At 37.8% G+C, this 23,030-nt stretch overlaps 1 protein-coding gene across 1 annotated transcript; it reads right to left on the minus strand.

The window, feature by feature from the left end:
* Positions 1 to 127: 127 nt before the first annotated feature.
* On the minus strand, positions 128 to 21,992 carry MCCC1 (methylcrotonyl-CoA carboxylase subunit 1). The gene is made up of 19 exons (XM_065640210.1): positions 21,914 to 21,992; positions 20,642 to 20,688; positions 19,342 to 19,481; positions 18,806 to 18,901; positions 18,518 to 18,639; positions 17,363 to 17,510; positions 16,419 to 16,540; positions 15,165 to 15,276; positions 14,756 to 14,837; positions 13,827 to 13,954; positions 11,917 to 12,100; positions 11,308 to 11,417; positions 9,686 to 9,902; positions 8,502 to 8,588; positions 7,875 to 7,924; positions 5,468 to 5,605; positions 4,347 to 4,454; positions 3,267 to 3,338; positions 128 to 1,718 (listed from the first exon to the last, which is right to left on the minus strand). Exons 1-19 carry the CDS (start codon positions 21,970 to 21,972, stop codon positions 1,599 to 1,601), a joined length of 2,142 nt encoding a protein of 713 aa, XP_065496282.1. The 5' UTR covers positions 21,973 to 21,992; the 3' UTR covers positions 128 to 1,598.
* Positions 21,993 to 23,030: the final 1,038 nt, after the last annotated feature.

Consider the following 23,030-nt stretch of genomic DNA (forward strand, 5'->3'; position numbering starts at 1 on the left):
AGATCAGCTGATACATGAACAGCTCCTTAAAACCCTCAAGCACAAACACAAGCAACCAAGGAAAGAACAAAATGAAGAAAAATAAAAACAAACATTCAAAGCAAAGCTATATTTTTATTTAGCGGTACATAAAAATCACTGTGGCGATATCCTACAGGGTGATCACTGAAGTGTAATTTTTTGTTAGGTGGCCATTGGATTACAAAGAAATTTGAAAAGTATTACGGTTTGCTTTTAATATACAGGCCATCCAGAGCCATTACTTTTTTTACAATTTTTGTCTGCACTGCAGGCAAGGCTGCACAGTCACAGAATCACATCAGAGAATTCCCTGTGACACTGTATATCGATTCAGAAATTAGATTTCAGGTAAGTAAAAGGATCCATTTGCAGAGATGTAACTACAAATTTGGGATCACTGCAACATCTGCATTTGTTCCTTTCTGCAGTATAAACCATGCTATCATCTTAAATTAGTATATCAAAAGTTCATATGACAAGCAGAACTTCACCTTAACTAAAAGGTGAAAAGATTTGCAAGTTTGCAACAACTACAATGTAGCTTTTTTTCCTTTTCCTGCTTCTCTGAGGTGCTTTTTAAACAAGTCAAAATAAATTTATGGCAAATGAACAGTATCCTGCATCTGAGAAATATTTTATTTGCATATCAAAAAAACCTACCAATTGTCCCTTCTCTGATCCTGCAGATACCAAAAAAAAAAAAATAATCTATTACTCCTAATCATAGTTCATGTTGTTATAAAGACTTTGGTATACTTCATCCCAGCCAATAAGTAATACATTAGAATATGAACAATATAGGAAAAGTAATAAGGATTTTGAAGTCAGTATTTTATTTTGGCACAACAGTATTAAATAAGCTGATCATCCTTCTGTGCTACAATTTCATGTTTATAGATCAAATTATAGTCTCGAAAAGCAGTTACGTTCCAGCTTTGATGAGTATAGCTATGTATTTTAAAAATGCTTTGTATCAGATATTTCAAAGAATATTAAAATAATTGTTGTAAAGCAAATTTTCATTATTCATTGAGGTAAATGGGAAAAAAAGATGCAACAACAATGACTGAGAGGGATCCTGGGTTAAGGAACAATCCTGAATTCCCTATTCAGGCAAAAGCATAAGCCACAAACAGGGATTTTGCCAGAGAAATTAACTCACAGAACAACTGTCACCTTTTGGATTTCCTTCAAATCAATGCTCTCACATCTCAGAAAGAAAAAAGGCAGCTGTGAATGCAAATTAGGACCCTACCTGTCTGTAACGTACAGTCCTTACTAACCTCTCCCACCCTTTAGGAGTTCCACATCTTTTTCCAGTCTAATGCCTCCTCACAGGCAAACGTAACAACTGAACAACAATCACGTAGGTCCACGAGTTACATATACGATTACAGTATAGCAAGATGCAAATTTCGGTAAAGTCAGTATAATTTACAGTCGGAATATGTAGGAACTGCAGAGGAAACCAATTCCCCAATCCATTATACAAAACAGTTTGCTGAAAATATGAAGAAATCTTCTCCTGAGAGAAAAATCAACAAAGTAGAAAAAATAAAATGCACCTTCCTTGAATTTTATTTTGACTCATCCTCTTCATCCACAAATTCAACTAGCGGAGCGTCTCTATTGGCCTGGGCACCTTCCTGAAAATTAACCTTTTTTATCACTCCTGCCTTTGGAGCCCTTATGGTATGCTGCACAGAAACACATCAACAGGCAATCAGTAGAGTGCTTTTTCCGCCGCCCCCCCGCCCCCTCTCTCTCTAGCAAATACTAATATTTCTCTTCTGGTGCAATTAGAACAGAACACACTGAATTACTTCCTCCGACGTGTATATTTATTCTCAACCTTCTTTTAAAATATTATCCTAGTCATTTTTCAAGTTTTATTTTCTCATCAATATATATTTTGATAAGTATACCTGGGACAAAAAAGCTATATAATGTTATATTTTGAAGTATGAAGAGCTAAATATTATTTTACTTCACTAATACTTTTTGTTATTATAATAAATACCAGCTGGAATAATACATTTTTAGTCCAAATTGTTAATCATTTAGCAGATTTATCCCCTTAAGAGGAAGCTGCAGATTTACTGAAGATATTTTTGTTTGCTGGCCAGGAAGGGTCTTTATTGAATAGACACTTGGCAACATCCAGATGAAATACAAATACAGCTACTAGTGACAGTAAAGGAATAACATGTTTACATTACATACCAATCCTCAAATTGCTCTAGTTGCTATTGTATCAGGTTAGTTTTCCATTGTAGCTTGCTTTGTTGGTAATTTTCTACACAGGGTTAATCTAATATCAAATATCAGATATTAAATCCTCAGATCTAAGCAAGAATTCATTTAAATAATAATTTGCTTTTTCTATTTTATATCTCAATAGCATTGAAAAAAAGAACTACTCAGATAATATGAGACTGAGATACCAGCTGGAGAGGCAGAAACATTTAGCATCCAATTGCAAATAATTTCGGTGTAATTTTTTTTTTAGTGCACACATGTCGTATTTCATGTAACTTTAGTGTCATTTATAAAAGGGCACGATAAGTGAAAGGCAAATTTTCTAAACGACATTAATTCCGCTGACACAATCTGGTTTAAAATAAACTAATAGTCCAAACCAAGCCAGTTCAGGCTACTACAAAGCTGTAGTTCAAGCAATCTGAGCCATGGTCAAGCAATGTGACAAGATATAATGGCCAAAATACTAGTCCACTGAATGCCACATGGAAAATTACAAAGAATATTTAGTGTACTCTTGGTAAAACTTTATGGAAGTAATAATAAAAAGATTAAAAACAAAAATAAATATCTTGGGCATACTTATAAAGTGACCATTAGCTAAATTTCTGCATGAAGTAACTGCAGGTTTTACATAGGCTTATATCCTGACAGTCACAAGAGAGATACTGAGAAGTTTTCTGCTAGAAAAATGAAAGAATTATGGGCTTCTTGGGAGGGGAGAGAGGGACTGACAAATCTAACCAAATGAATATTAAAACATCTGCAGAATACTATGGATTATATAATCATCATTTGTTAATAAAATAAGAACAAATATAATCCTCTAAAATCTAGTGAGACACGCTTGTTCTACAGCATATAAAGTGATGCTGACATCTGCAAGCTATAATCTGCATCATACTTCAATAACGCAACCAAAACCGATTAAATTATGAACAGATTTTTATTTTCTCAGTAATTAAAACCTTTTATACATCACTCACCTCCATTTTCATAGCTATCATAACCATCAGAGGGTCTCCGATCTGAACCTTATCCCCTGCTTTAACAAACACCTACAATTCAAGAGAAAATTGGAAAAAAAAAATAAAATAAAATAAAAATCACGCAGCTGGATCTTGGCTAGCACAATCCACTGACTGTGCTTTTGCAAAACCAGCCTCATATCATCTTTGTTATTGTTGAATTGGGTGTCTGAGTTCTCCAGATAATACTCATGGGGGTCAGAGGATCAGTAACAGCTAACAGGATGACCAGGAAGCCATTTATTTATCAAACAAGAAACATTAGAAGAGACAATGTATGTTCTACCCTTTTTGTGCTTAAAAGCTTCTATTTTGAGAGAGAAAGTCCAGAACCTCTTCCTGCAGCCAGTCACTAAAGTTGTTTTTAAAACAAAATCCAGAAAGATTGCAGGAGACACCTGGCTTTTCCACAATAACTCTGATTTAGGGTGTTCACTCAGTGTGTAAGAGATCCACATTCAATGCACTCCACCCTGTGAAAGGCTTCATGCCTTCTATTGTTAGCAGAATGCTTAAACTACTCAACTCTCCTGGAAGTCTCTTTTCTTTTGAAACTTTTCCACTATACAGAAGATACACAAGACTTAATAAGCTAAAGAAAAAGAAACAAAAACAGAAACAGAAGCAGTCAAACACGCAGCTTAACAAAAAAGGCATTTCCAAATATTTATTTTTTTTGCAAATGCATCTATCATCTTGTTCTTTTGGTTAGATGAAATGGATCAAAAAGCCTGTAACACTGCAGGGAACTTTGACTTATAAAGTAATTAAGAAAAAATTATTTAAGCGGTATGATTAGTTAAATATTCAGATCTTCCAGAGCTCTCAAAAAAGAAGACGAGAAGCCTGAAAAAACTTGAGTGGCTGCTAAAAAGTCAGAATTAACAGGGCTTTTTCCAACTAGGAGAAGTCACCCAGGACTGACACTCTGGCCCTGATTCTTTCGTGGCAGTACAGGAAAAAAAAGCACCATTTCTGGAAGAGTGAACTTGGATATGTATCGGATAATTCATTTCCTATCTGTATTATTATAATTACCTTCTCAACTGTGCCTGTCATGGGTGCTACAGCACCACTTTGCATTCCCACCGAACTCGCTGCAGACAAATACTTGGGTATGGGAAGGCCAATCTGAGCGCTGCCTTCCTAGAGAAATAAAATCAATGACATCTGAGTTGACAAAATAAACACCACTAGTACACGTGCTGACATACAGGAAAAGAACAGATCCAGCTTTACGCAAACCAGCCAGCTGGTGAGGGTGCCAGTCGACTGGGGCCAGGGCAGCAAAAAGGCTGTGGGTGCATTTAATACTTCGCCCATGCCCAAGTCCTTAAAAGCCACATCTGCTGCTGCTGAGGATCAGCAAGGAAGGAACGACCCCTGCAAAAAAGAGGCTCCACACAAACCTTTGTCCCAAACCCACACCTTCCCTATTCACACAGCAACAGCACAGAAGGTTTTACAAAATGAGCAAAGGCTGTTTGCACAAGGAGTAAACAGGTTGCTACAACAAGAAAGACATTGGCATCTTCATTGCCAAGCATTGTCAATACGAGTGTTTCTTAATTCATAATGAAATTTTAATGAAAAATTCTTACCATTACTGAAAATCCCCTAATTCCTCTTAGACTTGCTACCCAGTTTCCCAAAGGCTCATTCTCCCCCATATCCTACCCATACCCTAAAATTCCTGTGATTTCTTTGAGATCTCCACCTCACACTCCACTCTGGTACCACAGATTATTTTTTTATCATTTAATATTAAAAATTAAACACTCTAAAATAAAAATATCAGTTACCAGCACTTTCAAATAATTTTCAGTTTAAAATAACTGCTACTGTTCTACAACAAACTTGGGATACTTGACCATTTTAATATTTTGTGTTCTCCCTTCCCAAACCATCATTTGCAACTCTGATTCATCTAATTTTATTTTATAACTTTTCTAAAAGTAATTGATATTCTCACTCACTGACCATAAGCAACTAACTTCTAGTTATAGCTATAAATCCAACAAGTATCAAAACATTATGGGCCAATGTAAGAAGTTGAAATGATGATTCTCTTTGACATTCTCTTGCAATTTATATTGTTTATTTGCATGGATTAAAACTCTGAAATTTTATACTTGTGATAATAAAGAAAGGAACTTTACCGGAAAGAAGAGATAAATGGTGTTGTCCAAAATGACCAATTTGGACTTACACACTGTTCCATTTACTGAAGACCTCAAGTAAACTGAATCACCTTCATTGAAGATCTCTCCAGAAATCAGGTACGCTTTATCTTGAATCTGAAAGTTAAATGCTTTTATAAGGAGAAAACCTACCCCTTCATGAACAATAAACCAAAAGTTAGTATTTGCAGTATACACTCAGAACCTGTGATTCTTCATAGATAATTCTGGAATTAAAAATATTTTTTAAAAAAAATCTTATGTATCCTTTATTTGTCAATTAACAGAATGAATTCTGTATCCACTGCAATCAGCTCACAAGATTAGCTAATATGCTCTCTGAGGACAGTTTTTATCACAAACTATGCAATAGCACTCAGCAAAATAAAAAGGTGTACTATTTCTCACAAAAAAACAAACAAACAAACAGAATATTCTGTTTAGTGATGTTACTAGAATCTGGTATTTTTAATTTGTCCCCGCATCTTGACTTCCTTCAAACTGACAAAATCCATACTGTTCACCTCACATCACAAGTTTCCACAATGCTTTCCAAAAGACAGGTAACTTCCTCACTCTTAGAAGCTTATAATACAAAAACTACGATATATTCAAGTAAACCTACAAAGGAGCAGAGGAGAGCAGCAACAGGGACAGTCTAAATTAGACACCGAGTGCAACAAAAAGACCAAATGGAAAGTTCGTTTATTTGTAGGTAACCCTTCCACCTACGTCAATGGAAACCACATCTCTGCCACAACTTCAGAATATAAAGACAGTATGAATATGAACATAAGTTCATTACGTTTAACTGATCTTTTTAGCTGTAAGTGTAACATCAGTGGGGAAAGAAACAGAGACTTGCTGGTCTTTCCGGATGTTATAAGATAAAATTCAGTCTTCACTTACACAGTTGCATACTTTTTTCCCCCACTGATTGATGGCCTTATAACATGTGTTGAAAGGATATTGCTGATCTGATGCTGATCCCTTGAGAAGAAAAAAAAAAACCTTTTACTTGATCACTATCCAGAGCAGGGGCACAAATGAGGCAACACCCTGGGCAGCACTGGGAATATTTGCCAGTTCCACAGCCCAGCAACCTGCTCTGGCTGACTGGCCTCAGGACGGGTTTGGTAGCACTCCAGAGACACCATCCTCCTCATCATCAGCTCCCCATTCTGTTTCTCCATCCCTTACCTCCAGCTTCTCTTCACTTCTATCTCAACCCCCATTCTCCCTCTTCCCTGGGAGATGACATTCTCCCCATTGCAATTCCCTCCCCAAAAGGCTCCACTCTTTGTTCCTTCCAGCCTTTTTTTTATTTTTTGCTGACACTACTTGTATGAGATAAGCCTAAAGTGTAAAAGCTCACCTGCATTACATATGTAATCAATACACTCAAAATAACCTGGGTATTGCTTAGGGGATGTGGGTTATCTTAATATTCGTATCAGTAGAAATAAGGGCTTGAGTTACTCAACATGTGGTTATACACACGAAAGCATAATAGTTGTCTCACTGTTTTTCTAGTACACTCATCTCTATGCAGTTTAAGCAGTTCAGAAATACTGACTTATAATTCCCCTTTTCTGAATATTGGAAACAAGAAGCTGAACTACAGAGAGACTGTATTCTCGAGCATGCGTGCCAAATTTGACAGAAAATCCATTCGACTCAAGGTGATGCAAAAAAAGATACTCAACACTCTGCAAAATACAACCCCATAAGCCACACAATTAGAGACAATCACACATGCACATACAAAAACATCAATGTTTAAAGCATCCTGAATTGTATCTTATAGGATCTCTATAGCACAGACAGAGAAAGAAGCCAATGCTATGGGGCATCATTCAATTATTTAACCAAAAGATTTACTACTCTCATCATTCCTCAATCTCATTTGGTAATCGCTTTCCAATTTCCATCTTCACAGTAAAAAAAAGTGTTATCTTACAGATAAAGCTCTAGAAAGCTTTTATTTATCCCACAGGAGATCAATCTCATGCACAGAATAAAGCAGGAGTCCTGTGGAAAAGTAGTCTTTTTAAATGCAGATTTAAATGTAACTTCCAATGTTTTAGACAAATTTAAGGAAGAGAAAAATAAAGAGTAAGATCTTTAAAGACTTGAAAAACAAATGCTTTTCTTAGCTTTAGTTTTCAGAAGCATTTTAGTAGCTCTTCCATGCCAATCCAGCATCTAGCAAAAATGATTTCAGGCCAAAATAATAGTCTACAACAATGGCTGCAAGCAAACAAAAAACAGAATCCTGTTATCAATAGTTATGAAGCAACTTTAATAACAGTTAATTCTGAGAGAAGCCTACATGAAACTCATTCTTCTTTTATCTAATGAAATATCTGAAAAAAAGGACTTGTACCTGCATATTGTATGACCCTTCTTGATTGTAACTTACAGCTACATCCACAACTGTGCAATAAAACAAAATAAGTATATGTGAGTAGATTCAATTATAGCATCTGGAGAATAATGACATATAAACAATATTTAGCCTATCTTTCTTGATAAATAAAAGACTTACCAATACTAAGAAAAGAACAGGTATTTTCAAATTAGCTTAGTACACACTGCAGATTTCATACTGAATTCTAGACAATTTGTTTTTCAAAAATGAACACCTCATATTATGATCTGAAATCTATATTAAGTTATCTGGACAGAAACCAGATTTTTCACGGGAAAAAGTACTGAGCATTTTCACACCAAAGTGAAGCAAAAAAAAAAGTCAATGGCACTGAGGTCTTAAAAATCTCAACCTTACTCATTTAAATGATGTAAATTAGTAGCAACATTTGAATTTGGTTTATATCGCCTCAAGATTTAACAGTGTAGATTAACCATGCAATTCTGTAAATTTCCAGATTAAATTGCATTAAAATCATACTGCTTCTATTTGCTGTTTCTTTGCCTGAATTTTCAAGCACCAGTCAAAATAAGTACCCATAAAATATCTCCTCTCCCTTCGCACACTTTTTTGTTAACTTACTGCTTTCCCCATCCAGCAGACAGAGTTTTCTAGTATAACACATATTTATTCTTCTACCAGTGCTGGATGCAAATGGTGAGAATTTATCTAAAACACAAAACACACAGATACATTACTTTCATTCCATCTTGACAAAACACAATACCTAGAGCTTACACCATAAAAATCAATGTCCCACTATTACTACCATCATCCTTACCTGCTTATATTGCACATAAAAATTGGGGAACCACCGTAATAGATAGTGACAACCCCGCACTCAAGCTTCAACACTGAATAAACTGAGGCTGTGTAACCTACAGAAAACATGACACTAACAACAGCACTCACTAGGAGGAGGGATATTGACTGTTGGCCACAAACACATCCTTCAACAGGACAAGAGAGCATGTGAATTAAACTGCAACACAGCAGATTCAGATTAACCTTTAACTGAGAATTCCAACTGCAAGAGAAGTCAAACAAGGCAGCAAACTGCCTGGGAAGATTGTGGGGGTTTCTGTTATTGGTGGTTTTGAGAATGGATCAGATTTACACCTATAAGATACTGCGTGAGCAGTTCAGCATCGCTTGAGGCAAGGGAATAGCATATAGGAAGCTTTCCAATCTCACTCTCCTGTGTTTCCAGGATTAAGTGGAAGACGATATAAAATTAGCAAGGTTGTTGGCAGCATATATTAGATTTATATGAAGATTTTGTTAAAAGCAATCGCATGTCCCACTGGTATAGCCATTAACAGTGTCAGAACTCCGGAATGTTCAGCTCCTGGAGGGCTGTTCATTCCATTACACCCCACTGCCTCTCCCAGCCTTAGCAGAGGCAAATTCCATCTCCGAAGACCTTGGGCCAACTGTAGGAATAATAGTGACTGATACTCACTGTTTATGGCTGTAAAGAGCACACAGTGACACTGATTATGAATCCCAAGATCTTTCAGACAGTGCCCATCTGAAGTGCTGTGGGAAGTAGTCTGTACCTTACAGTGGTGATATATTCAATATCTGCCCATTAACAAAAGTGCCAGTCTGTTCTGCGTGTAAACATCTGACAGATGCCAGAATGCAGAACCCTGAGCAGATACAAAGTAAGGCAAAAAGGGAGCATGCAAATTAAATAATTGCGCGTGAGCTCACAGCACTGTCTCATCCAATAAAATAAAACAAAACAAAAGAATGATCCTTACCATCTGACTGATCTCTAAAAGCATCTGTTAGCATTTTCTCTTTCAGTATGAGTCCTAGAGCTGCCTGACACAGAACTTCAGGTGGAGTTGCCTTTTTGGTTGGAAACAGTTCATCATGGTGCTGAGGAATGAAATTAGTGTGCACATTTCCAGCCTCAAACTGGGGGTGTCCTGATAGGCTCAGTAAGAAATCAATATTAGTGCTTAATCCTACAATCTGTAACGAAAAAGGAGCATATTGCCAAATTGAAATGAAGTTATTAATAAATATACACCTTTCTACTCAACTTGTGCATAGATAGGCGAATCTTTCTTCAGACAGCACCATCAAAACACAAAGTTTACCAATAAAATATAATTAATTCAAGCGGTGTGTTTCATTACCAATGAAACCATTCATTGCAAAAAGAAAAATAAACAAACAAGAGTAGCCTTCTCAAAAGCACTCTGTGTTCAGAACTCTACCTTTGTCCACTGTTAAATCAAAGAAAGTTTCCCAGCAATAGTAATGGGAGGTAGTTTAGGGGAAAAACAAAACAAAAATCAAACCCCCACACCACAAACAAACACACACACAAAAAAACCCACCACCACAAAAACCCACAAAAACTAAAAACCACCACCAAAAACTACTGTTTTGGAAAATCATGCTCTGAGTATTTAAAATAACATTCCTAATATGAAAAGTGCCTCTCATTAAAAATGAGTTATAACAGTTCCAGATGATCCATATTTGATCTTTCAATAGTAACAAATTGGAATGGTGACTTTATAAATTTACTAGATACTATTCATTTTCTGCAATGCAAAATACCTAAGCAGACAACAGGAAAACAGAACTAATTATTTCAGATAAATCAGTGAAACTGGTAAATATATTGTGCGGTCAGCACTTACTGACAGAATTACTAAGAAAATTCTGAAAAAAAACCACAAGAGAATTATTTTCTCCCTTTCACTTGCAACAATTTTCATTTCTAGCCAAAACAATAGTGGGCCAAACATTTTCAGTATCTCAAATCACATTTATGTTGCTGATTTAAAAGTGTAAATTAATTCTATACAAATAATACTCAGGCTCACCTCAAGTCAAACCTTCTGAATTCTGCTTTTGAAAATAGATATATAACACCTGTAGTTTTTATTGGAGAACAAGGGACCACTTCTTAAAAACAACTGACAGCATAAAACATACTCCATTATTTCTTTACCACATGGTTCAAAAATGTGATTCCTTTTATAAATTAGAAATTACAAGTAAACATCATCTGACACAAACTCCACCTACAAATTCCTTTGAGAAAGCTCACGCTACAATTAAAAATGTTGTTGTTTGGCCTTACTCTTCTACAAATTCCCAGCTGCATCATCCACCTGAAGGTATCGCAAACGTAAGAAAAAAACCTGTGTGTAAAACTGGACTTCACACTTATCTCTGCTCATTCTACCAATGAAAAGTTCGCAAATTAGGAAAAAATACAGGCTCTGCAAACAAATAACAAATCCAAAATGGTAGTGGCAATGCAGACTCCCTCTTAGAAACCACTTCTGTTTTACTGCAGTATTTTATCCATATTTTGTTAGCTCAAGATCTGAAATCATACTGGGTCCCTTCTACTCACATTATATTGACACAAACTGTATCGCAACTTTCTCAGTGCTGCTTGACGATCCTCAGCCCAAACGACCAGCTTTGCAATCATCGGATCATAATGAACAGAAACCTCATCACCTAGAATATATTAAAAAAATGCTGTAACACTAAACCAAGTTATTTCTGAAAGCTGATAATGCATAGTACTGCACATCATACGGCACTAAACGCTGACACAATTGATGGCCACATTTCTCTGTGTCCTTAAAGAACATTAATGATGTGACCTGGCATTTCAAGTCCAAGGACAACTTCCATACAGACTTTTGTAGAAGAAACATTACCCAAATTCAGTTTTCTTTGTTGCAATCAGAGTGCAAGACTGATAAACTGTGATGAGAATATAATCAGCATGATCCAATGGACAATATTTGGATACAGGTAAATAAAGAGGTAAAGATAATATTCAGTGAGGTAAATAAAAGATTCAGTGATTCAGTGATGAATAATTCTGTAGAGATCTGTCTTTATAACAAGACCCTGTCAGATAAACTTATTTAGGCCAAAGCGGGAAATGCTTACAAAGAAAAGCTTTTGATGTAAATATTTCTGATTACATCACTGCCTTCAGTTTTACCTTGTCGGACTCCAGTTTCTATTCTGGTGAAACCATCAGGCGGTGGGGTGGATAAGTGCAACAATGGCCCAGCCCCTGGCATGAAGTTATTATTAGGGTCTTCAGCGTATATTCTGGCTTCAAATGCATGGCCCCGGAGCAGAATCTCTTCCTGCATTAGGGGAATCTTCTCTCCTGCTGCAACCTGAAAATAATAGCTTTTTTCTTTAATGCAGGATCAATATTCTGGAGTCCCAAAGTATGAAATATTAAATATCTTTCTTCTAAACACGAACAACTAGAAAGCAGATTTTAAAACAAGCACAAAGAGAAAGATGTGGTAGGTCATAAAAGGCTAATTCTGAAGTTACTCCCTCCTTTTCTCTGGCAGTCACCAGTCAAAGGACTTTGAATTATTATTGTGTAAACTGATCTCCTAATATTTCACACAACTAAAACATAATGGAACATTTTTTTTTCTTCTGGTTGTGTCAAAAACAATTAAATGTTTAAGTTACAGCATGGTCAACCAAGATAAGATTTTTTTAGAGAAAAATTGCTCCAAAAGCAGATGATAAAATGGATAACTGGCAGCCAGTACTACCGGCCTACGCTGTTGAGTCTTCCGTGTAATGTGGGACTTGCACACTTAAGGGAATGTTTCTATAGGGGGGTTTCTAACAATTTGAGAACCTTTAACAGGGAAGGAAACATAATTTCATTACTCAAAGGAATTCACATTACAAATACAGGAATATTAACAAACACCAGCAACACACCAGTTTGAGACTGAAAAAACAGGGCTTTTAGGGACAAAATAATAAAAGCAGCCTGCTGTAGTTATGCACAGCAGACCCTTCGCCAGGAAGCAACACAATTTCCATCTACATGGGAAAATACAAGTTCCTATTAAAAAATTTTTAGCAACATTTCATCTTGTTTTGAAGTGTCAGGAGTTTTCCATGCTGTGTCTTCTGTCACCAAACTATAGATTTCAGCAGAGACAGCAGAATGTAATTTAGTCTTTGAAGAAACAGTATTATACAGATTCACAAAAGTAATCTCTCCAAGAACTAACAGACATTTTTTATCTATTGACTGATTAAGCCACATACTAAGACAACTGAAATCTTTCTGCCTTATGTCTTTCTCTTTCTTCCAGTATTGTTTGATCCCTGCTCCAACTCAGCACTCAATGCTCAATTTCCATTCACAGATCAGGAAGACAAAAGTTCCTCCTTGTTGCATTAGCATTTGCCATTTTATTTTTCTTTCTGGTTACACAAACACTCCCCCACGCTATCTACTTCAGCTCAATGTGTGCTGCTGTCCTCACTTTCGGATTTATCTAACAAGAACTGGTTTTCATTTGCAATTCGCTAAGGTCCTAAACTTCCTGTTATCATTTGAACGTGTGAGTAATCTCCCTGCAAATTGAGTGTGTGAGGAAATTGCCTGTTTCCAGTCCACACTATACATTTATTTTAGAATGTGACTATACTGGTGTAACACCAGATACATATTTTTGTGAAGAGTTTTCCTCCTACAGCCTGATGCAAGAATGATTTTTGGGCCAGAGATACATTTGAACTCGAGTTTTAAAAAAAATTTAAGCATGGCAAGGGAAAGATCAGGGCTCTACTCCTCCCAGTTTCCACATTCTCGATAGCCTCTCTAAAGATGCTTTAAAAAAGCTTTTTTTTTCTCTATACAACTGGAAGAATACTTTGTTGGAATTCAGAGCATCTACACAATGCTCTGCAATCAAATACAGTAATACAAGTTGTTCCTTTGGAGCAAGGGAAACTCTATCCCATTAGTTGAACAGGAGATGAGGATCTGAAAATCCATCTGGTATCTCATAATAAATATCAAAGAGCACTATTCACCAGACAAGAGGAACTCTACACATAAAATCCATTAACACTTACCCTAAGCTGCCATTCCACCAAGTCTGTTCCAGTGATCATCTCTGTAACTGGGTGCTCCACTTGCAGTCTGGTATTCATCTCCATGAAGTAAAAATTATGTTGGGAGTCCATAATAAATTCCACTGTTCCTGAAGTATTTAATAAAAGGGCACTTCACCAAAGCTTCTTCAGAATGGGCACCTAAGACACTTAATTCACTTATGCCAGGACAAGACTATTATTTCTAAATCGGATACAATGAATTTCATTAAATCCTATACAAATTATCTTAAAGGGTCACACAATTGAGGTCTGAAAACAGAAGGGTTGTTTCCTTGCACATTTACATATCCTATGCTGCTTAGCAGCCACTCTCCTCTACAGTAAGAGCTGCATTTGGTAACAGCTGTAAAAAGTGCATCAAGACTCTTTGAAGTATTGTGTATATGTATAGAGTGTGTAATTATGTTTTAAAAATAAGTACCCAAAGAAAGCAGTGAGAAGAGAAAGTCACAAATAGTTTTAGCAGGTTCTTTTTCATTTGGGAAATAGTGTGGGCTTCACAGTGGGTTCTGTTTTTCTTTTAAAGGCTTTACCGTTTCAATGTAAAGTATTGTTCTTCGTATGCTGAAAGAGAAATTATTTTTCCCTTGCTCTGCTCAAACTTACCAACATTCATAACACTCACTTTCCAAAAACAATCTAGTTTCTTCAATTATCTGCTCTGGATTTTTTTCTATTCTCCAGCTCCCACTGGTCTTGAGCTCAGCCCAGGTATGCTAATTTAGGTTTGTAACTACATCAGAATGAACTATGTGATGACTTTCAGAAACCTCAAAAAAATTGGGGGATGTGTGACTTATTCTAAAACAATCACACATCATTTGCCTTGAGGCTTAAAGTCTTATTAAAAGCAGATCTCTGCAGCAGCCATTCCTCCACAGACTTACCTGCTCCCACGTAATTCACTGCTTTAGCTGCTTTGACAGCAGCTTCTCCAAGTCTCTTTCGAACTTCAGGATTAATTCCTGGCTGTTAATAACAATAACACAAAATATTATAAGTCATTGTGAATGTTGGTGATATTAAATCTATTATGCATGAATATTTGGTGGTATTTAGCAACGGTACCGAAATCCTTATCAATGTTATGCTTGAAATCTGCATAATTATTTTTCTAAGAATCGTTTTCCTAAAAAAAGTAATTTTTTTCAATTAGAACATCTTCTGCAGTAAAATTAGAACAGGTATTGAGAATTACAAATAAATTACTACCTGCTAAATAAATTCAACGGGGGTTAGCAATTACTTTAAAAATATGTCCGTTCATAAAAAATATTATGAGAACTTTCTGCTCACCCCTGGTGCCTCTTCAATGATCTTCTGATGCCTCCTTTGCACACTGCAGTCTCTTTCAAACAGATAGACCGCGTTGCCGTGCTGGTCACCAAACACTTGGACTTCAACATGCCTGCTCCGTAATAAAAAAGTTTCAATGTATTTCAATAAAGCCCCAATCCTGCGGCTGACTTCACTCAAACAGACTTTGAACTTGTACACAATCCTGTACGTGTCAGTAGGACTTCTTCTGGGTTCAAATGTCTGACCTCAAATAGACAAAACTGCAGAAAAGAAGCTGCTATTATGCAGGATTTCAACTGGTTTAGACTTCCTCAGTCCCCTAAATGAAACAGGATTCTAAATGCAGTGAAACCTCACAGGTCGTAAGATAAGCAAGATACATATCTAAAGGCTGCTGCCTCTTTATTAGTTCTTTTTTTATAATAAAAGTAAAACCATTTCACTATTATTTGATAACAATGATTTCCCTCTTAATTTTCTGTGTAGCAATTCACAAGGGGCAGCAGCCCCGGCTCAGGAATCACATTGTATTTTTCAACATGCCATTTCAGAGGACAACTATTATGTGGCAGAACTTCGTTCTATGTATAAAACTAACAAAAATGTGTAATCATTCTGATAATCCTCTGATGCTGGCAAAAGAAATTCCCCAATAATTTCATTAGATAGTTCTCATGCCCACCTGGCAGCATAAGCAGGCCTTCCGTTTCTTTAGACAAAATGCTTTCTTTATAGTGATGCTTCAAGAAAAACAGATGTAAAGTTCAAGAGTATCAAATAGATCTCCGAGTTCTTTATAAAAAAAATAAACTAGCTCAGTTTCACAGGTCTGGCATGAGCTAAAGACTACCACTTCTGTTTTAAATATCAAACTAGAGAAAGATTAAATAACCAGTTTAAGACACCTGAGGGCAGCAGAAACACCATAACCACATGACTCGGGTCTGAAGTTTAACTATTATAAAGTGATTTTTTTTTCCTAGATGTAAATCAAGTTTAGAAAGGTCACTCAAGAAGGAATATCAATGTCTTTAAATGTCACTGCCGTCTCCCCGAAACAATGGTAATTTAATTCTTACCATTCAAAACAAAGTCATTACAAGAAATTCAGTACATTATAAACAATTTTTACTAAATAAACACCTGCCATAGTGCAAATAAAACATACAAGACCAATTTTCATCCTACTTGTAAAACAGTTATGTTAATTTAAGAGTGGAATAAACATTACAGTGTACATCTATTTCTCACCTTGGATTATCTACAAATTTCTCAATCAGCATTGCATCATCATTGAAAGACTTCTTTGCTTCTCTCCTGGCTGATTCGACTTGGTCCAGAAACTCCTTTTCTGAGTGAGCAATTCTCATGCCCTAAAATACAGAAAAAAAGTATATCTAAATGTCTAAAAATATGATACACACAAAAATCCTCGTTGCACGCAAACAGCAAGAAATTAGTTTAATGATAACACTTCTCCCTTCTTTCTTAAACTTTAGCAAGATTGTTTATCAACTTCCAGTAAGAGAATCCTACCAAGTCCCATTGAAAGTCCCATAAAAAGTGTAAAAACTAGATATTATCATTCCATTGATAGGGACAAGTACAGAATTCTATTTTATTCTTAAATATCATAGAAATTTTCCAAGGTTGGCAGAGAAAAACTGATTTCACTAAAAACCAAGTATAGCTATTTTTGAAATAATTATAATTCTCTATCATGTCATTTTTATAGAAATTTATTTCAGACTAAAATCAGATTAAACAGGGAATTCACAGTACATTAAAAAGTGTCTAGACATCAGATATTTTAATATTGTTTCTAATCACTTATAACACAACGTTTAAAACTGTTTGGGAAAAAAAAAAGAGAACACAGAAGCTGTCACAAAGTAACAATTTACAGTCTTCTAATTTCACACAAACAGGTCCATAGAACTTTTCTGTTTATCTGAATTACTGGAGATCCATTGAAACAAACGAAACCCTTCCAATTCATATCAGCTACTTATCTTGTGCCTGACTGCACAACAAAAGGAAAAGAGATTTCATAGTGCTAGATTGGACATTAATAATAAATTTTAACAAAAAGTAGTTTTCCAGTTCGTTTTTGAAGATTTCTTTTAGAATATTCAGTTACAGACACCAAGACATGACAACTTGACAGCATGGGATGAACAGATTAGCTCTTTTACCTTTCCTCCACCCCCGCGAACAGCTTTAATCATCACTGGATATCCTATTCTCTTGGCATGTTCCTTCAGACACTCATCTGATTGATCTTCTCCATGATAACCTTCAACAACAGGAACGCCAGCAGCAGACATTATAGCTTTGGAAGTGCTTTGACAAAACAGTTTTAGGTTTAGAATGATAATAGCTTTTTTGCTTTTTTTTTTTTTTACTTTAAGCTCCAAACCTGTATATGTTCCCAATGGTATTTCTCCTTACAAAAGTAGTTCCACTGACCTCAACAGGACTACTTGGGTTACATGCAATTAGATTGTAATTAATCAAATGCTTTGAACGGGGATTTTTTTTCTCCAAGGCCTCCACACAAAAGCTGCAGTTTCAGGCTCATGGCTCTTTCCTATCTTTTGACTCACGTTACAGAGGTCAAAACCTCACATTTTCAAACTACAACACTGTGTCCTGCCAAAATTATATTTAAGGTTGTACAAAGGCAAAACTCTTTCCATGATACAGGCTGGATTCACGCCATGCATAAGACACTTAAGCGTAACAATAACTTCAAACAGACACGTGAAACTAGTTAAATTAGAGAGATAATGTACTCTCACATTAGGAAGAGAGAAAAAAGTAATTCTCTGAAACTATTACTACATAGTTCATGTGCTAGTAATAATTTCATTTCCATATTCTTGATTTATACTTCATACCCTGGAAACATTTCTTTGATCTAAGTAACTAAGAATACAATCCTCTGTGATGAACAGAATTTATCACCCCATTTTACATGAGCCACAATAACCCCTGATGATATGGTGGGTGTTTTCCACCATTCTTTTGACCAATATACCTGACATCCAATCTGACTGCTGAACCCTTACCTATATAACACTGCAATGCCCCAAATCTGGAAAACTAGGATCAGTTAGATATTTAATGACCAAAATCCTAATAACTGAACAATCTTGATTGTTTCTAACTCTGTAGTAATCCCACATCTATAACCCTGAAGCTTATCCCTTTGAAGAAAGCCATAAAAACAAAAGAAGAAAAAAACCTGATAGAATAAAACAATTACAGAGCAACTGGTCATTTGTTAACAAAATCAGCTTTGCCAAACTGTAAATTGCGTAACCAAGTAACAAATCAGAAATAGATACCTCTTAATACCCATATCTCTGATAGCGGATGAAGGCGGACCTATGAAGATGATTCCCTCTTGCTTGCACAACTCTGCAAACTCTGTGTTTTCTGAGAGGAAACCATAACCTGGATGAATAGCCTAAAATAGAATAATGTTACCAGCCTATTTTTATATCAGTTTAGCTTAGAAAACCCTGAAACTTCAGTAGAGTGCTACGGAAACACAAGATGGAAACACCATGGGTAAAAATCAAGAACTAAAGAGCATGGAAGTAAATGAAAATTGAAAGTCATTATTTCCTTACCTGTGCTGCTGAGACTTTTGCCACCTGCATTATTTTCTGCATTGCCAAGTAACTCTGCTGTGAAGGTGCTGGACCAATGCAATATGCTTCATCTGCCTGTTGTAGAAAAAAATACATGTAACACAGATCGTTTAGTGAATAATAAAAAGCAAGTTCAACTGAATTTCTGAACTAATTATATTGCTTATCAGACTGCGAGCATGCAACAGTTTAAATCACTGCCTCTCTTTATGGGGAGACTCAACTGGGTGAAACAAATTCTGACTTTCTTCCCAAAAAAAAAAAGAGTCCATTCTCTAACCCCCAGTGGCTACTCCAGTGTTAGAGCCAAACCTCAATGCACTTCCTGAAAATTTTTCAGGTGCCGAGACAGAGACTTGGCAAACTTTTCATGGATTCAAGGAAAACCTGGAAGTAACTCTACAGAGGTGAAAATCAATTGCTTTAGCACACAAATCTACCTTCACACTGAACTTATTAATGAGAAACAGTGTTGTGAATGAGTGTTAATCACAAACTTAATGAATATACTTCACCATTGCTACATGCATGGAATTTCTGTCTGCTTCACTATAAACTGCTACAGACTTCACACCCATTTTCTTCGCTGTCCGCATCACTCTGCATGCAATTTCTCCTCGATTTGCAATAAGAATCTTCCTTATGTTGTGACCTCCTGTTTAAAAGGATGAAGCATAGTAAGCAATTTTTAAAAGAAATTCTTAAAAACATTCCTGAAAATAAAGCAATTTTTAAATTCAGATTTCTTTGCTATCATTTATAGCGTTTATGCATTTCTTCCAATAATGAAAAAACACATGCTTCACCCAAAAGCATTTCCATGCTAGTCTTGGAATTTTTTCCTTAGAGTCCTTATGCTGAAGTATGTTCAATTTAAGACTTTTTTTCTTTCTACATTCAAGAAATACATTCTAACCCTAAAACAACAAACCTGATGCTCATATTTTTACTGCGCACTTTCTGGACCAAATAGGAAATGATTAACGCCTGTTGGCCCCCAAAGCAGAAGTGATTCACAGTTCTTTGAGGGGCACTATTCCCCATTGATACATAGCGACAAAGGCATAACAAGGTACGAGGTGGGGCCTGGGGGGAGGTTGTGGTGGTTTTGTTGTGTTTGTTTTGTTTTTAAACAGCAGCTTACAAGCATCTAGTTTCTATTAAGTCTCATGACAACAGTTTAAAACACGATACAAGGCCAGCGCAGCCAGAGACCTCACAGGCAGAATTAAATAGCTTAAAACTAACTAATAAAATTAAAATGTATCTCTGAATTCTATAACATGTCTTTTTAGACATGCTAACAGGGTCAGTTTAAATCAATTTGCTACATATTTTTTACTTTCCTTCCCATATTGTTTAAGTACCATTATGCCTAAAAAATAATTCTCACAGACTCTGCTACGTTTGTCTCAGAAAAGGACTCAGAGGAAAATATCACAAAAATACATAGCTTTAATTGAGTACACCTAAATACGATAAATAAAATTACTCAAAATGTTGGTTACACATTAAAGATTATTTCTGTTAGGTAAGCTACAGACTACTCTTTTCAAAAACTATACAAAAATTGAATATTTATTTTTAAAAAACTACCATTTTTCAACAACTAATGGTCTAAAACTAATTGTAAAACCATCCACATTACAAAAGCAATTAAGACAGGACAATGCCCTCGGTGTTCACACATGGTGTGAACTGTGGGGTTGTCACACGCAGGGACAGGATTTGGACTTGATGGTCCTTGTGGGTCCCTTACAACTGAGCACATTCTATGATTCTAAAATCAGTAGCTAAAGAAGTTAAATTTCCTACCTATCGTTGAGGCCCATTTCACAAATCTTTGTACTTGGTTCCATTGCCTGTAGAATTATAAACACACAGAAGTGTTAGAAAAGTACACGAAGAAGTGGCAACTGAGATACTGTTATTTTCAGGTAGCAGAAGGACTAACGCAGCTACGAAGCTTTTGATACAACTACTTATGCAGAATGTATTCGAGTACAAGGCAGGTTAAACAAACTTAATCAGATCTCTCATTAAAAGAGTTTTCATTTAGACACAACAGAAACAAGAAACTGTCCCTTTGCCTCTTTTTTAAGCAGAATTCCAATTGAAATAGTCAACATAGTAGGTTTAAAAAAAAAAATTCTAGCTGACAGAACAGGCAACATCTTGTGTTTATTACAAAGATGTCAACTTGAAGTATTCAGGAAAAAAGACAGGAACAATCACAAATCAGAAATGGTTAAAAAAAGGACATAGGAGTTGTTTAAACAAGATGCAAGTGAGAGGAATGTGAAAGATAGCAAGAAAGAAGAGCTATGAAGAATTTTGGAATGTAAGTTAGACCTCAAACTAAAGTACGGAAGAAATCAGATAGAGAAGCCAAGTGGCTGGAAGAAACCGTGAAAGTAAACTCTTGGAACTGCTCTAATTGACATATAAACCAATTTTGGAATCTTGGATCAAGTCCAGCCATTTTTAAACAATGTCGGGCAAAAGGACAGGAGACCTGGACACCACACAACCAAAAGCTCAGTTTCAATAAGGAGAGGGGGGGATCGGGGCATTTCCTAAACTCCTGACAAATAACCAGCTGCCAGGGCCAGCACTGCGCCCAGGACACAGCACAGGGGCGGCCACGGCGGCCCCTCAGCCCTGCTCACCAAACCCAGCACCGCGGACCGCCTCACGGGGTCTGTACCGACTGCTAAAACGATGCTTGGAGCTCTGCTCGGGGGTTTTTGCTCTTTTCGTTCCCCAGAGGAGGGCGGGGTACACGAATCCCTCACACACACGAGCAGCGGCCCGCTCCCTCGCTGCTCCCGAGGGCAGGGCCGCTTTCCCCTTCCCGCTCCCCCGGGCAGCGCGGCTCCAGGCTCGGCCCTGGGCAGCCTCCCCCCGGCCAGGCCCGACAGCCGCCGCCGCTTCCCCCCCGGGCGCGATCGCTGCCGCCTCCTCCACCCCCGTTAATGGCGGCGACAGCGCGCACCGCCCCAGCGGGGAAGGCGGCGAGGGCCGCGTTGGACGCCCCCGGGCAAAGCGCGGGGCCCGGCGCGCCGTGTGCCGCCTGCCCGCACTCACCGCCGCCGCAGCGCCCAGAAGCGGCAGCCGCCCCGCTCGGCCGCCAGCGCCAGCGCCATGTTGCGGAGCGCGGGGGGCGGCGGGCCGGGGGTGTGCGCGCCGGGCCGGCCGCCACTGGCGGCCTCGGCGGGGCGGGGAGCGGCGGGGCGGAGCCGCCGAGCGGGGACGGTGGTTACGGGCAGGGAGGCCGGAGAGGTGGTTGCGTGCTCGGGCCTGAGCGATCTGCGAGACGGGGCGAAACGGCCGCCTGGTGGGGCAGCGCCGGGAGGAGGCGCAGCGGCTGGATGACGCCGAGAAGCCGGGCAACGAAACGGCAGATCAAATAAAATTCATATAAATACGAAGTGATGCACGCTGCAGGACTCCTGCCTTCATGTATAGAAGCAGAGAGACCGCGTTCCTTCAGAAATCGCATCCCGGGTTGTAACAGAGCAGCGACGTGAACCGTGGCGTGGCCGGGGCGGGCCCGCGGCTCCCCGGGCACCGGCGGCTCCTGTGCCCGGCTCGGAACCGGCCGCGAGCGGCGGAGGTTCGGATGGATGTGGGACCAGCGCATCCCGCTGTAGGAAACAATTATTTTGCAAATATAATAGGCCCAGGCAGGATCTCTCAGCAAAGCATATTTTAATAACGATTTTGCAAGACCGGGTGTTCTACCTAAAGGTAGGCACATCTCATAGGGCAAAAAGCCCCTGGTTATATCCCCCCGAAGTCCCGGCCGCAATTTCCTTCCCCTGTTCCCCATTGTTTGGGTACTTCAGGGTTTACAGACTACCCCGACGCATACAATACCCTTCCCCTTATCAATATGGATTCCTGGTACTTTGGCTACACTTCCCCCTAAATTAACTTGTAAATACAGGTTTCAGCATATATTCCGGGAAGAGACTGTGTTTCACATTAAGAATTCACAGTCCCATGTCTCTCAGCCCTTCCCCCTAAATTAACTTGTAAATACAGGTATCAGTATGTATACAGGTATCAGTATGTATACAGGTGTCAGTATATATTCCGGGAAGAGACTGCGTTTTACATTAATTCATAGTCTGATGTCTCTCGGTCCTTCCCCCCTGCTGGGGTCAGGTGCCAGGTCCTCAGTTATGTAAAAACAACAGTT

The sequence above is a fragment of the Caloenas nicobarica genome, chromosome 8, assembly GCF_036013445.1.
Source record: "Caloenas nicobarica isolate bCalNic1 chromosome 8, bCalNic1.hap1, whole genome shotgun sequence".
Classification (NCBI taxonomy): Eukaryota; Metazoa; Chordata; class Aves; order Columbiformes; family Columbidae; genus Caloenas; species Caloenas nicobarica.